Below are 17,055 nucleotides of genomic sequence, written 5' to 3' on the forward strand. Positions count from 1 at the left end.
TATAAGCTGGCACTGAGAAATGTTCATCACAACCTCAAACGCTGAACTCTGAGCTATGAGCCTGATTGATCAATATTAAGATTCAATAATCCATTCCTGTCTGACTGAGATCAGTGATTTTGTGGTTTGTGAGTGATTCAAAACTGAACAGTTCCTGGTCTTATAGAGCCAGGAGTGAAGAAAAGATATTGCCTTATGATAACACCCAAGGAAAGGATGGAGCTGAAATATGGGGTCTGAATCATCTGAGAGAAAAAGGTGAATGAATAAGTTCAAATACAAAAGCAAGTGTGGTTCACTCCTAACTAGAATGTGATTGAGTCCACTAAACATTCAAATTCCCATAATCTACAGCAACATGAAAAAAGCTGCACAGAGTTGTTGTCTAGCAAGGTCCTGTGGATCCAAGTATTGCAGGAGGATTCTGAGGATGCAATTCATCACCATCCAGAACCTGGTGTTAAGAGCCTATTCCTGTTGATATCATGTTTAAATGATAGAACATGGAAAACTCAACACAGTATTTATCTTAAAGACTTATCCAGCTCTCAGAGTGTTGGAAAGTATTATGCATATTTGTGGAGGAAAAAAAAATTATCATCAATATCACCCATTTATAAACCCTGAAAGCTCCAATTATGAATGGCCTGGCAAGACATGAACTGGTAGGATAGTTGCATGGATATTAAGGGAATTACAAGCTACTTTCTAATTGGATTTAGGGCTCACTCCACAAGGTTAAATCAATATCTGATACGACTATTTGTCTAAGAACCTGGGGCTAGACATGTCACAGGCTTTATTTGAAAACCTACTACTATTACCCTTCTAAATGGTTATTGTATCAAACCAACATCCAACAACTCATCATTATGCCAATATATTAGTGTATTTTTTGGCCCTCATCAGAAAAGTTCCTTTTACAGTAAATGGAGACTGACAAGGACTCCTACAACTGATCAAGTTTAGAGAATAAGAGAGTGTGTAATTCTCAGCCCTAACAAGGGTATCTCTATCACAGCTCCTCCTCCTAAGGTTCAAGGATTATGGCAAAAAATGGGCAGGCAGATTGCAAGAGCCATAGAAAGTGGATGACTACAAGGAAACCATGATCTTGGATACATTAAGGCAGTTGCATATATGAATTCATATCAGTTGAGATAGGATGCACAAGACTTCAGCAGGTGTAGGCCAAGAACAAAGTTCAGAATAAAGAGCAGAAATGGGCAGCTGTAGGGAGCAGAAGAAGCCATGAGTTAGTGAAGCCCTACGTGTATGTATATTGTGACATCTCCAGGCCAGTTGAGGACTCTGAGATGAACTGCCCCGTGAGAAACTGTCAAAGACATTACCCATATAAGTAGGCTCAAGAGAGATGGCAAAGCTTTCCTAGGGAATTGAGGTATAAGGTTTTATAAATTACTGCTCACTGTTTGAGAGAACAACATTTATAGGTTCATCTTCCTAGATGTTTACAGCCTGAGATGCTCACCTACAAAGATCTCCTACAGAGACTAACTATCCCTTCCATTTGTAATGTGCCTAATATACATGGGTATCTAGGTTGTGGTGGCGTGGATATAGAACTCCACCTGATCCCAGCTTCCTTGAATGAGTGTCTTTGTGTATGTCCTTTTTCATCCTTTGCTGGATATAGCCAGTGTTCCAGAACTCAAGCCTACAGGGACATGGCAGGCACCCACTCTTAACTAAGAAGCTATTGGCCAAGTAGAGCTGCTAGGAGAATGAGAGTCAGTTTTTGTTACAAGTGTGGCCCATGGCAAGTTGAGCACATGCCAGGGGAAGCCACACATCAGAGACTGTATGATCTCCACAAACTGAATTTAATGGGTTAAGATGTACTTTAAGTTGAGTGGGTATTGAAGGATGGTGGCTCTAGGAAGAGTTGAGGAAGGTGCTATATAAAACTAAGACACAAATTACAAAATTCTTTTAAAAGTTAAGTATCCACATTCTCATGTGCTATCATCTGAGTTTTTTGATCTTTGCCATTCTGATCGGTGTAGGGTGGAATCTCACAGTCATTTTGATTTGTATTTCCATGATGACTAATGACTTTGAACATTTCTTCAAAGTGCTTCTAAGCCATTTGAGATTACTCTGATGTAAATTCTCTGTTTAGCTCTATATCCCATTTTTGATTGGGTTGTTTGTTTTCTTTTGGAGGTTACCTTTGTGAGTTCTTTATATATTTTGGATTTTAGCCCTCTATCAGATGCGTGGTTAGTGAAGATATTTTTCCCCAATCTGTAGGTTCTTAACTTGTCCTATTGACTGTGTCTTTTTCCTTACAGAAGCTTTTCAGTTTCATGAGATCCCATTTATCAATTCTTTATCTTAGAGGCTGAGATATTAGTGTTCTATTTAGGAAATTTTTCTTCATGCCAATGAGATCGAAGGCTCTTTCCCACTTTCTTTTGTGGAACTGCAAACTGGTACAACCTCTCTGGAAATCAATCTAGAGGTTCCTCAGAAAAGTGGAAACAGATCTACCTGAAGACCTAGATATACCACTTTTGAGCATATAACCAAAAAATGCTCCATGATACCACAGGGACACATGCTCCACTATGTTCACAGTGGCCTTATTTGTAATAGCCAGAAGCTGGAAAGAACCCAGATCTCCCACAAACCAAGAATGAATACAGAAAATGTTGTTCATTTATATATGGAATTCAATAGTATTAAGAACCAGTACATCAGGGGTTTAACAGACAAATGGATGTAACTAGAAAATATCATCCTGAGTGAGGTAACTCAGACCCAAAAGGATGTGTATCATTAATAAATGGGTATTATCCAAAAAGTTACAGAATACCTAGAATAAAATCCACAGAACTCAAGAAGGTTAACAAGCAGAAGGGCCCAAGTGAGGATGCTTCAATCCCACTTGAGAGGGAGAAGAAAATAATCACAGGAGGCAGAGGGAAGGAGGGAATCTGTGTGGGAGAGGGGCAGGTCAGAGGAAAAGGGAAACAGGATCAGATATGGAGGTGGGGAGACAGGAAAGAAGACATGGGAGCCAGCAGAATGAGTGGAAATATGCAACCTCAAGGGGGTGGGAGGTGGAGGGACCCTCTAGAAATTACCAGGGACCTGGGAGATGAGAGGCTCTCAGGACTGAAAGGGAGGGACCTTAGATAAAATTCCCAACAGTGGGAAAGGAAACTTGTAAAGTCCACCTCCAGTAGAAAGACAGGGCATCAAGTGGAGGGATGGGGCTACCATCCCACACTCAAAAATTCTGACCCAGAACTGATACTGTCTAAAAGAACTGCAGGGACAAAAATGGAGAAGAGACCGAGGGAAAGGTAGTCCAGTGACCAACTTGGGGCCCATATCAAAGGGAAGCTCTGAGGCCTGACACTATTACTGATATTACAGTGTATTTACAGACAGGAGCCTAGCAAGGTTGTCCTCCGAGAGAATCAACAAGCAGCTGACTGAAACAGAAGCTGATACTTATATTCAACTCAACCACGGGACTGAAGTTGGGGACCACTGTGGTTGAGTTAGGGAAAGGTTGGAAGAAGTTGAGGAGGAGGACAACCCCATGGGAAGACTAGCAGTCTTAACTAACCCAGGCCCCTGAGATCTCTCAGACACTGACCCACCAACGAGGCAGATACCTGAGTTGGTCTGATGCATCAAACATATATATAGCAGAGGACTCCCTGGTATGACTTCAGTGGGAAAAGAACCCCTATTCCTGGAGAGACATGAGGCCCCAGAGAGTGGGGAGGCCTGGCAACAGGGGGATATCTTCTTGGAGATGGAGGTTTGGGGGAGGAGGAATGGGATAAGGAAATGGGAGGGGTAACAGTTGGACTGTAAAAAATAAAAGTAATAAATTAAAAAAGACTATTTATTTTATGAATATGAGTACACTGTAGTTGTTGACTTCAAACATGCCAGAAGATGGCATCAGATTCCATTACAGATTGTTGTAAATCTCCATGTGGTTGCTGGGAATTGAACTCAGGACCTTTGGAAGAGCAGTCAATGCTCTTACCTGCTGAGCCATCTCTCCAGCCCCAATTACAAAAAAAAAAAAAAAATGATTTCAGAGGAACCAGTCTCCCTTTCCCGTTGGGTTGCCTTGTTCAGTCTCAAAATGAGGGCTTTAGCTTTGTCCTATTGTATCTTGCTTTGTTATGATTCCTTGTTCTCTCTTGAAAGCTTGCTCTTTCCTGGAAGGAAACAGAGGGGAAATGGATCTAGGACAAGGGGAGGTGTAGGAGAGCTTGGAGAAGTAGGATTCCCTTCACCTAGGATGTATCCTATGAGAGAAGAATATATTTTCAATATAAATAAAAGGCATGGCTTGCTCTTAAAAATTATAAAGATTTGACTTACTGGTTTATATATTGCTGAGCATCATTCCATAAGATAAAGCCATTTTCAAATGATGGGTATGGAAGATTGAAGGACAGTCGATGTTTTTCTTTTTGCAGAGTTTTTAGGATTCTTTCCTCTTATTCCCACAAATCTTTCTGCCATCCCCTCCTTATGTAGCCCAGGTTATCCTAGAAATCAGAGTCTTTGGGCATTGACCTTCCAAATGTTGGGATTTTTAATATGCTTTATCACATCCTGATTGAATTTAATGTCAATCTCAATAATAGAAGGAATAGGATACAAAGTTTGAACTATCATATAGCTCAACATAAAACGTATGATGCCATGAAGACAGGATTATGAAAAACCTTGAAGTGAAAATTTCTCATTTCTTTTGATAGGCAATTGTGTCATGTGATGTTTTCCTGGAAACTGTCTTTTGAGAGGATTTTTTGTTGTTGTTGTTGGTGGTGGGTTTTTTTTTTTTTTTTTTTCCTGAAGCAGAAACATGGGAGGATGCTGAGAACAGACATGTTGTATTTTTCGGGAACCTGCCTGGAAAAGGGGCATGCTATGTTTTGCTAGAGTGGACTAGAGAGAATGTGATGTTTAGAAAGGGTATAAATGTAACTCAACCGAGAATGGATGATGCTGTGTGGTATTGGTTTGCCTTATCACTTGTTGCTGGTTGGGCTTTGCTGACTCTGGTCTTTACTGACAATACTGTGGAATTGGTTTCACTTGCCTTCTTCACTCATCACTGTTTGTTATGATTTCATAGAGAGAAAATGTACTAAAATTTTGTCAGCCACTTCTGAGGACTTGGGCTGATTGGCAGAGCTTTGTGCATGGTTTCTTCTGGATTCAACTGCAGTTGATGATTTGTGAATGGTGCCTGCGAGTGGATCAAGCTACCACTGCTGATTCTTGTGGACTGATATCTTGACAGTGCAGATTGGATTTACCCCAAAGAAATATTTTTAAACAGGTCCACACCCTCTTTTGTCCTAGTAACCTTTCCTTCCCACTACCTCTGGTAGGTGGTGGGCTAGAAGGGAGATTAAAGCTTTTAAGTACACTTATTAAAGTAGGTCTTGTAAAATGTAAGTCCACAAGACCCATTTGACAAATTTTGAAAGTAGCAAAGACATGTTAGCCATTTCATGGTAAACAGGGAAAGGAAGGTTGGCCTGCACAGTTGACTTTGAATCCTACATGGATACCCAGTCTCTGAAACAAGCAATGGATGAAAGAACACAGAAACATCAATGACAAAGGCCCAGATAGGGTTTAGAAGATAGGAGTACTGGGACATTAAGAGACATGAAATTAGAATCTGACAAATTTATTGTACTTAATATCTTACAGCATCCAAAATAGTATTGCCTAGTCTATGACTCAAGCCAATTACTTTAATACCTCTGGGAACAACTCCATATCATTAGCTTTTCGTTCTGTTTTTCTGTATTTGCTTGTTTTTGTTGTTGATGATGTTGTTGTTTTGAGACAGGGTCTCACTATGCAGTTCTGGCTATCTTGGGACTAACTATGAAGATCAGGCTGGCCTTGAGATCACAAAGATTAGTTTGCTTCTGCCTTCCGAATGCTGGGGTCAAAGGCTTGTGTCGCCACTCCTGGCTACAAATTAGTATTTGTTTGTTTGTTTGTTTGTTTATTAGAACTCTTAAAGTTTTCCAATAAAGGTGAACACTATCTCATAGGAAAAGAAGTAGTACTGATAAAGATATATGGAACTGAAATCAGTGTCATCATAGAACCTTAACCCTGTAGCTATAGGCCAAACTGATGGACATAATGTCATCTTGTATCCATTTGTAACTATGTATGAAGCATTTAAAAATCATGCAGTACATCGCTTAGCAACGTCTCTAATGTTCAGTCTCATAATGTTCAGTCTCATAATCCAGACTAGAGTCTGGATGCCACCTATTATACATGATCCATGTTACACAGCAGTTATTATCACTGACTAGATTAGACATTTGAGTTTTTTCAAGCTGAAGTGAACTGTGGAAATCAGCTTAGTTCTCAGATTATACCTCTCTACCATCAGTGAATCCCTCAGTATTACTGAGTAGAACTGAGAACTGAGTTGCTGATAGTTGAGAGTGGACATCTGAGAGAAAGCTGTGACAATTGTGGCACTGTTGTGAAATAAATGTCCTGGAGATGTGAGGAGACAGAAAGAATAGAAGAAATCAAATAACATAGAACTCATGGGAAGGAGCCTAAGGTACAAAGCCAAAACCACAGCCACCTGAAGTGAACATGGCAACAGAAGAAATATGGCAGTGAAGCAGGAAAGGGGTATGCCAAACTCATTTAGTGTTAAAATAAAAATACCTTAACATAAAAATGTATGATGTAGAAGCCATTTCCAAGTTTAAATAAAATGTCAATGCAGGGACAGATGTGGCGCAGTTTAGAAGTGGAATTGCACATAAGCATTTGTGTGTGTAGATATCATATATTAATAGTAGCTATCAGTAGAAAGTAGCTCACAGAGCACACATGCATGTTCTGCAGAGTACCGACCTGCCTAGAGAAGCATGCTATGATCACGTTCTTTCTCTGCAAAGTAACACACTCTTCAAATTCATCATAAATAAGGGATCAGGGACTGCTCATAGTTCCTTGCGTTAGAGTGAACAGCAAGAGAACAGAAATGTAGGGTCATATAAAGGAGGTTAGATGCTGATTGGTTTGTTTCAAGTTATTTATTTACAGAGAAATCACCGAATAAAGGGCAAGCCAAGCCCATAGTAGTTAAAAAATATACCTTTTACTATCTGTAAGGTCAATGAACCTACAAAAGGATTCACAATATTTAGCATAGTTTATTGAATTCTTTTTTTTCCATTTTTTATTAGGTATTTAGCTCATTTACATTTCCAATGCTATACCAAAAGTCCCCCTTACCCACCCACCCCCACTCCCCTACCCACCCACTCCCCCCCTTTGGCCCTGGCGTTCCCCTGTACCGGGGCACACAAAGTCTGCGTGTCCAATGGGCCTCTCTTTCCAGTGATGGCCGACTAGGCCATCTTTTGATACATATGCAGCTAGAGTCAAGAGCTCAGGGGTACTGGTTAGTTCATAATATTGTTCCACCTATAGGGTTGCAGATCCCTTTAGCTCCTTGGCTACTTTCTCTAGCTCCTCCATTGGGAGCCCTGTGATCCATCCATTAGCTGACTGTGAGCATCCACTTCTGTGTTTGCTAGGCCCCGGCATAGTCTCACAAGAGACAGCTACATCTGGGTCCTTTCAGTAAAATCTTGCTAGTGTATGCAATGGTGTCAGCATTTGGAAGCTGATTATGGGGTGGATCCCTGGATATGGCAGTCTCTACATGGTCCATATTGAATTCTTTCATCAGATTTTTCCAGCTTTTAACCCACTTCTTCCCCACCCCTGTGAGTGTGTGTATGTGTGTGTGTGTGTGTGTGTGTGTGTGTGTGTGTGTGTATACATATGTATGCTGCGCATACCTGTAGGTGCTCATGCAGAGGGCTGCAAAGAATATTGGGTCACTCTCTGCCCTCCGCCTTCTGCCTTTTTTCTTTGAGAAAATGTCTTCATAAATTTAGACTTAGACTGCAACCAGAAAACCCCAGCAATCATTCTGTCTCTGTACCTACTCCCATGCCCGCACCACCACATAGCACTAGATGTAATCAGGCCCAGCTTTTTACATAACTGCTTAGATCTGAATCACACCCTAAACCTTGTACAACACTCACTCTTGCCACTAAACTGTTTCTCCAGTTACTCAGCTTGTTAAGATTTTAACTGATTTTCACACTAAATGGCCTGTGAAGGTTTGTAACATTTTTTTCAGGTATTGGGTGGCATCTAGGGGCCTGGCAGTCACTCTTTGCCTTGTATTTACATTATTTCGGTCATTCACACTATACTTCATGGACTTTCCCTGGGATGGGGGATAAAATCCATCACTGACCAGAGACACTCCTTTTCCTCGCCTGCTTTGTGGTATCAGGTATTGAGTTCTATTTTATTTTGGAGAGCAATTATACAAAGCATTGTGCAAATTACTTCATTACATTTCCAAGGGATGGGCAGAGACAAGGGAAGAAGTCCATGTGTCAGTATCCGTAGAACAAGATGAAGTTCTGAGTAGTGTGTTTATCAAAGGAGATAAAGCCTTGGAGCTTTCTGGGAGAAACTGCGTCTGAAAAAGGGTGATTCAGAGCAGCAGGCGGCCAGTTTGGACCTCACCCAAGTGGAACTGAAGACTTTCCTTTCTTCCTAGCATTTATTTTCGGAAACATCCTCAAGCGTAATGTGTTTTCCCCATGCCATATTGCAACACCACCACACACAGGGTAGAATTAGAGACCTTGCAGAACAGGTTCTATGCTTAGAACAAAGGGCCATGGACTTGAATACTTTACTTTTCCAGCCCGGGGTACATTCCTGTTTTCTTTTTCTGTTAAGCTAGTATCTTATAGGGATGCAGTAATCGCCTCGGGATGGCTTCTGCTCTGAAACGTCTGTGCATGAAAGAAGACTGTGTGTGAAGCAGAAGATCTGAAAGTCTGCTCTACTGACTTCATCCCTGGAACGAATCTAGACTTGCTGGTCTAATTTCAAGCTCTCTCTCTAACTTCAAATTCAATGCCTCCTCCACCCACTCCCATTGGTTTCCCTGCCTTAACCTGAAGTAAGAAAGAAGTTGGTAAAGTACTCAGTCTTGCTAAGTTCTGGAAATATTGACAAGTTCCTAAAATTATTAACTGCTCTCCCCCCAGGGAAACTCACTCTTTACAGCTACAGTTCCCATGCTTTCAAATAGCACGATGCTGATTAGGTATAACTTCTTATTTCTCCAGGGAATTCCTTGGAGGTTGAAGGAGGAGGGTCACTTAAGCTCATGAATTGAGCATATATGAGGCGAGGAAATGGAGGAGGAGTGGGGAGGAAAGAGAGATAGCTGAAAGGGTCTGGAAGATGAACTACCACTATAATCTTGACCAGATTACTCTCTTATCTTTGATATAGAAAGTCAAAATTTGGAGACTATAGCTCAGATGGTAAAACACACCTGAGGATTTGAGTTTGATTCCTACTTTCTCCCATGGTGGAAGGAGAGAATCAACTACACACACACACACACACACACACACACACACACACACACACACACCATGGATCTCAATTTGATTTTGGATTTTCTATATTGAATAGATATTTTAGTACCACATATTCAAATTGAGGTGTATATTCATAGTTCAGTTGCTAAAATATTAAATATGTCTAGACAAACATAAACATGGCAGCTTTTTACTTTAGATTGTTTTTAATTCAAGGAAAAGTAAAATATTATTTTATTTTAACTGTGTGTGTGTGTGTGATTGTGTGTGTGTGTGATTGTGTGTGTGTGTGATTGTGTGTGTGTGTGTGTGTGTGTGTGTGTGATTGTGTGTGTGTGTGTGTGTGTGTGTGTGTGTGTGTGTGTGCGCGTGCGTACACATTTGCCAAGACCAAAAAGGGTGTTGGATACCCTGGAGTTGGAGTTACAGGCGCTTGTTAGCCACGTAATGTGGGTGCAGGAGTCTAAGGTTTCCCAAAAGAACAGCAAGGGCTCTTAACTACTGAGCTATCATTCCAACCCTTACTATGCATTACTATTAAGTCAGAATAATCTTGGTAAGTACAAGACTAATTCTTCTTATGCTCTTTCCTCACTTTTTGTTCCATCTATATGATGCAGTTTCTAGTTAATTTTGGTGGACATCTTTTATTACAAGTGTAATACCAAGCAGAAACAACTAGATCAAGTCTTTGTCTTTCTAACTGCTGAAATGTAGTTATACAGGGGTTGTGTCAAATGAATTAAACTTATGGAGATGCACACACAGTCATTACCGTTCCACTGGCAGACAGCTACTACCAGCATTATGACATGGGATTGTCAGCATTTTTTTTTAAGCAATGTTTTTAAGACTGTATCTTATTGATGCTCAGAGCAACAATTACAACAGTGGTCAACCTATAAAGGAAAAGGAGACATGAAATAAGATGCAATTTATATCACTATCTACAGTTAATATCTGGAAGAGCTTTGGCTCCCAAAAAAACTGCTCAAGAATTAAATTCTTCATCATACCCGATTGGCAGGTGTCACCATACTAAACATTATTAAATATTTACTTTTTCAACCTTTAAGCTTTTATCTGGGCCTATAGGACCTTAGTTAGGTCATACTGAGAAACCTAGAAAAATGCCACAGACTATAAAAATCACTAACTTTATTTTAATAGTAAATGTAATAAAATATTTTCTTGGCAAAACTCTTATCTTTAGAATACCTCCAAGAGGCAGTGCACTGGTCAAAGAGCATAGGTTAAATTAGGAATCTCTGGGCTTAAAAGATGTCTGTGTTCTTGCTGGGTAGTTGAGGCTTATACTTTTAATCCCAGTACTTGGGAGGCTGAGGCAGGCAGATCTCTATAATTCCCAGGCCAGATTAGTCTACAAATTGAGATCTAGGATGGCCTGGGTTACACAGAGAAACCCAGCTTTAAAAAACAAGAACAAAAAACAAAAGGGTGTTGTACTCTTTCCTAATGTATGGCCTTGGATAATGTAATAAATTGTGAAGTTCCTTTCTCTAACTTAAAATGAGAATAATAAATTGATGTCAAAAGAATTTCTTACACATTAACTTACAGGCAATTTGTCAGTGGTCTAATTCTGTTTAATGTACTTGAAGGGTAATAAAAATTTTAGATAGTTGTTACACATAAGAGAATTTGTACTTAAAGACTTTGTTTCCCAACCCACATCTATTTTTCATATTGTCTGCGTTATAAACTTTAAGACAATATTCAATTTTTCAAACAACATAATCTATTGATTTTTCACAGTTTGCCATGGATAAAAGTTAAGTTATATAGACTATAGCTATGTTATATACTAAATGGGAGACTGGCCCCCAATATTTCTGACATCAGACAATATATAGCAGAGGATGGCCTTGTCAGACATCAATAAGAGGAGAGGCCTTTGGTCTTGTGAAGGCTCAGTGCTCCAGTGTAGGGAAAGGCCAGGACAGGGAAGTGGGAGTAGGTGAGTTGGTGAGCAGGGGGAGGGGGGATGGAATAGGGGTTTTTTGGAGAGGAAACCAGGAAAGGGGATAACATTTGAAATGTAAATAAAGAATATATTTAATAAAAAATTTTAAAAAGAGTATTGAGTCAGGATACATATGCTTTATTTACACTTAGGAATACACACACACATATATATACACATATATATTTCTAAGTGTAAATATATCTATCTATCTGTTATACAGGCTCTTTCATATGTTGCCCAATTAGTAGCCAAGGATCCTGAGGAATGTTGCTGGTATTCATGTCTTGAGTCTCAAAGAGGCCACAGCAGGTGTGGAATGGTGACCTGCATATTCTCCCTGGTGCTTAGCACAGGCATTGAGAGAGAAACAAGGTTAGAAACGCAGTGATCTGTGAACTATGGAACTTATAACAATTCTTTATTCTTTTTTTAATTAGGTATTTTCTTTATTTACATTTCAAATATTATCCCCTTTCCTAGTTTCCCCTCTGAAAATCCCCTATCCTCTTCCCCCTCCCCTGCTTCCCAACCCAATAACAGCAGGCTTATCAGAATAACAATTTTTAAAACTGAAATATATAGCTAAATAATTTTATTTTTTATTATCAAAAATCAAAATGACATTGACCAACATTCTGGAGGGAAATGAAAGTATAATTCTATCTACTGTCCGTGAGTTATGTTACTGACTGCTCCATGGAGAGTTCTTTTTTTTTTTTTTTTTTTTTTTTTTAAGAAAAGTTCAGAAAAATCAAGATCAAAAGTATTCAGATAAATATCAAGAGGCGATTTCAAAAAAATATGATTGTATTTCTATACTCTATACACTGCCTTTTTGTGTATGTTCTTGACATTTGTGGTTTTCCTATTCCTCTTTTTCTTTAAAAAATAGTTATATTTATTCATTAAGCATTCAGTAAAATAAAATAAAAACATAAAAATTTGACTATTCTCAACAACAATATATATTTACATTCAAATGTATCATTGGACATTACTATTAAGCTTGAATTTATATTAAATTTTTCTTTTTAGCATTGTTTATTAGATATTTTCTTCATTTACATTTCAAATGCTATCCCCAAAGCCCCCTATTGTCTCCCATCGCACCGCTCCCCATCCCACCCACTCCTGCTTCCTGGCCCTGGCATTCCCCTGTACTGGGGCAAATGATCTTCACAATACCAATGGCCTCTCCTCCCATTGATGGCTGACTAGGCCATTTCTGCTACATATGCAACTAGAGACACAGTTCTGAGGGTTACTGGTTAGTTCATATTGTTGTTCCTCCTACAGCAGATATTAGCCCAGATATGTAGAATATCCAAGATACAATTTGCAAAACACATGAAATTCAAGAAGAAGGAAGACCAAAGTGGATACTTCGCTCCTTCTTAGAATGAGGAACAAATACCCATGGAGGGAGTTACAGAGACAAAGTTCGGACCTGAGACAGAAGGAAAGACCATCCACAGACTGCCCCACATGGGGATCCATCCCATATACAACCACCAAACCTAGACTCTATTGCATATGCCAGAAAGATTTTGCTGACAGGACCCTGGCATAGCTCTCTCTTGTGAGGCTATGCCAATGCCTGGCAAATACAGAAGTGGATGCTCATAGTCATCTATTGGATGGAACACAGGGCCCCTAATGAAGGAGCTAGAGAAAGTACCCAAGGGGCTAAAAAGGTTTTCCTTTTCTTTATTATTATTATTATTATTATTAGATATTTTCTTTATTTACATTTCAAATGCTATCCTGAAATTTCCCTATACCCTTCCCCTGCCCTGCTCCCCTACCCACCCACTCCCACTTCTTGGCCCTGGCATTCCCCTGTACTGAGGTATATAAAGTTTGCAAGACCAAGGGACCTCTCTTCCCAAGGATGGCCGACTAGGACATCTTCTGCTACATATGCAGCTAGAGACATGAGTTCTGGGGATATTGGTTAGTTCGTATTGTTATTCCACCTATAGGGTTGCAGACCCCTTCATTTCAAAGTCAAGGATTTAAATGATCCATCCTGTTTCAGCCTTTTCACTGCTGGGAAGGTATTTAGATGCAGGTGTCTGCACCACGGCTTCCATTCCCCTTAGGTGTTTTTTTTTTTTTTTTTTTAAATCTGTATGTCTTATTTTCCTTTTCTTTAAATAGGTCTTCCAAAAAATTGTTCCTTTTCTTACAAATAGATAAGATGCATCAAAAACATATGGGTGTGGTGATGGCCAATACCTATTTGTCAGAATTGAGGATGAGGCAGGAAATCTTAGTTTAAGACCAGCTTAGGCTTCATAATGAATACTTGTGTTCTAACACAAACACAAACAAAACCTCTTCAGTATCCTTGTTACACATTCTGCATCTTTGCCACAGTCTCATTTGTAACAAGTTAGTTTACTGGCAGTCACATTAAAGCCCAGAAAATATAGCAAACTTGCTCACAATAAACCTGATTAATGTTGTTCTGATGCTGGCTTAGATCTGGTGTCTAGATTTAACCCCAGATTTAAAGGCAGTGATTCATGGTTTTTCTATGCATCATTGTTTCAGGAATCCCTCCTAGCTTAGCATAGAAATATCATTTCTTTGTATGTACGGATTATTAGGAAATGAGTTTAACTAAAAACTATGTTTTCAATGTGCTTTACAATGTTTTTAGGTTCAGTGGATAAATATGCCACTCAACATTTTTATGTGGTACCTGTGAACTTGATTTCAAAATCCTCTTGGTCATGAGTAACTGTTCTTTTCCTCCTATGCTAGTGTTTGAGCCAAGACAATTGCTGAGATTCCTCTCAGTAGGGTATACATTGGTAGTGTAGCTTTCTGCACCCTCTGTTGTCCTCTGTAGGACAACTTAGTGGTAAGGAAAAGAATCTTGCCAAAAACTTTTGTGTGGTGCTGCGGCAGAGTTGATTCAGCTATGACAGGTTTTCCAAGTAGAAATAAGTGAGTTTCTCCAGGAGTTTCTGATTATCTGCCTTAGGGTTCTTTGGAAGTTTGAATAAATCACAAGGGTCTGTTCCTAACAGTGCTACAGCAAGTTTAGCACTGTTAATCTGTTAATTCACCACTTTATTAAAGGTATCCCTGACCATAACTTAATTGAATAGGTACATATAGAGTGAGTGTTTGGTCAATTAGGCGATGGTTACCAAGAGACTAGACTCATTAATGAAGGAAGAAAGTTTGGATGGTTGTATACTTCATCACAAAGAAGTGTATCAGCTATGGTAACTGTAAAGAAAAGAATGGTATGTATTTACTGAAGAGATCAATGTAACTTTGCAATGCACAAAGCTGTCCTTGCAAATTCCAGAGAACCTTTGAATACTAAGAAAGTGTTCCATTTTGTAATTCATAAATCAGCTGGTGTTCAGAGAATGACCAAAACCTATTCATTTTATTATGATGCTCCAATCCCACTATCTTTCTGTTACCATTGACAACTAGCATGTTAGGGCAAATATCATATATCCCTTAACCCTGCTCATGTTAATTACTTTAAGGAGCCTCACATTTCCAAACCACCTCTCAACTCTTCAATGTCCATTCCTCCAGGGTAATGAAGAGTGCTTCTCTGAAAGGAAATTTTCTCATCTTTTAGGGCACTCTCAATGTGCCATTTTACTGAGTCAATCAATAGCTAAGTAGTTTCTGCTTTCTTACATTCTTGCTCCAATTGTCATTTGGTATGTCCCTGGATTCCCACTTTACATGCAAAGCACTCAAGTGATGGCTTTCTCTAACATCAATAATAAATGAAGATGAGCTGATGAATTTTATTTTGCTCCTCATTGTGACCAAGAACCATTTTATTTATTTTAAATATTCACAGGATTGAATATTCATTATCAGTTCATACTTCCTCCTCTATATCAATAGTGGAGTTTTCTAATACCTGGAGACACTCATTCTACAACTCTGGAGGTTTTTAAACTTTTGGTTGAACTAGGCCAGATCAACTAATCTTCCAAAATAGCTCCTATAAATTATAATACACAGGGGTATTGATTCCAGTACCCTGGTTTCTCTCCTCTTTGGTCTGGATTATCCAAGCTGTTTTGCCTTACTATTACTCATAATGTTCTCCCAAGACATACTCTTGATCAGTGATAGAAAACTAACCATAATCTTAAGTAGTTATAACCATCAATTCATTTTTATAAATTCCAAAAACTTGGATTTTAAAGGTATATTCTCTATCTATCTATCTATCTATCTATCTATCTATCTATCTATCTATCTATCTAGTGTATGTGTGTTTGTGTGTGTGTGTGGGGGGTGGGGGTATGCATGCCATTTCTTTACAGGTATATGTAGAGAGCAAAAGAGTGGCATAGAGATGGAGTTACAGGAAGATGTGAGGGGTTTGACTCAACTGGGAATTGATCTCAGGTCCTTTGGGAGAGCATGAGTTACTTATGCACAAAGCCATCTCTTCAGCCCTCAAAGATTTCTTGATCCAGATTTTGAATTATTGCTACTGTCACTTGTCTGCTCTCCTTTCTTCCTTTTTTTTTGCCATATTTTTATTTATTTTTGCCTCTTTTCCCTTCTCTCCTATTCTTTCTTTCCTTTTCCTCCTTCTTCCTCCTCCTCCTTCTTTTTCTAAATCTATCTGTACTTATGCATATTAACAAAGCTTGAGAAAAATATAGCTTTATACTGAGTGACTTAAGTTAATGGTCCCCAACTGTGAGTGGTCATCATTAGCTGATGTTATAATACTTTCTGTTTCCCTCTTTAACACCCATCACCTATATTTCTGTCATTATGTTAAAAATGTTGCTGTTTCTGTTATTCTTAATAATTAAGAATATATAATTAAGGAGCAATCAAAGAAAGAAATGTATTCCCCCAATCACACCTGTGCCATTAGCTACCTTTGTGCCTATATCTTTTGCATTCTCAGAACAGTAGCTTGATACATTCCTTACTAAGGTGTATTTTTTTTTGGACTGATAACTCCTCCCTAATAAACTACTAAATGAAACACAAATATGTGATAGCAAACTAACCATAATCTTAAATAGTTTTATTTATCAACTCATTTTTTATAAATTCCAAGAATTTGGATTTTAAAGATATACTGTAAAGTATGCATGTATGTATGTATGTATGTATGTACGTATGTATAATGTATGCATCTCTCTCTCTCTCCCTCTCTCTCTCCCTCTCTCTCTCTCTCTCTCTCTCTCTGTCCAAGGAATGTCTTCTTATTTGAGAACGGTCTCATTTAGTCCAGGCCTGCCTTGAACTTGTAAGTAGTTGAGAATGACCTTGCCGTCCTGTTCTTGCCTCACCTTCAAAGTACTGGGATTACAAGTGTGAGTCACTGGATCCAAGTAAAGAATGAAATTAAATGACACGTGAGACATTGGGTTTCAGATGTGAATGAGTCAACAAGAAAAGCATTCTAGGTAGAATGAAGTAAAAATGTTTCATGCATTTACCTAATTTCAATTTTCTCTGATATAAAGTGTGGTTCACTCTTATATCTGTCCATTCAGTCATTTATTAACTGAGATTTTACTGAGCAGTTTCTCTAGACCAGCTCTTTGAAAA

At 38.9% G+C, this 17,055-nt stretch overlaps 1 protein-coding gene across 8 annotated transcripts in view; it reads right to left on the bottom strand.

Annotated features, from left to right (window-relative positions):
- The window catches only part of Ano3 (anoctamin 3), a 295,191-nt gene that overhangs the window by 46,381 nt on the left and 231,755 nt on the right, over positions 1-17,055 (bottom strand). The window contains exon 15 of one of the 8 annotated variants that reach the window (XM_011239463.3): positions 4,064-4,301. The exons of 6 other annotated variants lie outside the window; for them this stretch is intronic. In XM_011239463.3, the coding sequence (XP_011237765.1) occupies positions 4,174-4,301 (128 nt within the window). In that variant the 3' untranslated portion in view covers positions 4,064-4,173. Of the gene's footprint in view, positions 1-4,063; positions 4,302-11,600; positions 11,825-17,055 lie in introns of those variants that run through there. One more of the 8 variants, XM_006499262.4, reaches the window with a different exon arrangement.

Source organism: Mus musculus, chromosome 2, assembly GCF_000001635.26.
Source record: "Mus musculus strain C57BL/6J chromosome 2, GRCm38.p6 C57BL/6J".
NCBI lineage: Eukaryota > Metazoa > Chordata > Mammalia > Rodentia > Muridae > Mus > Mus musculus.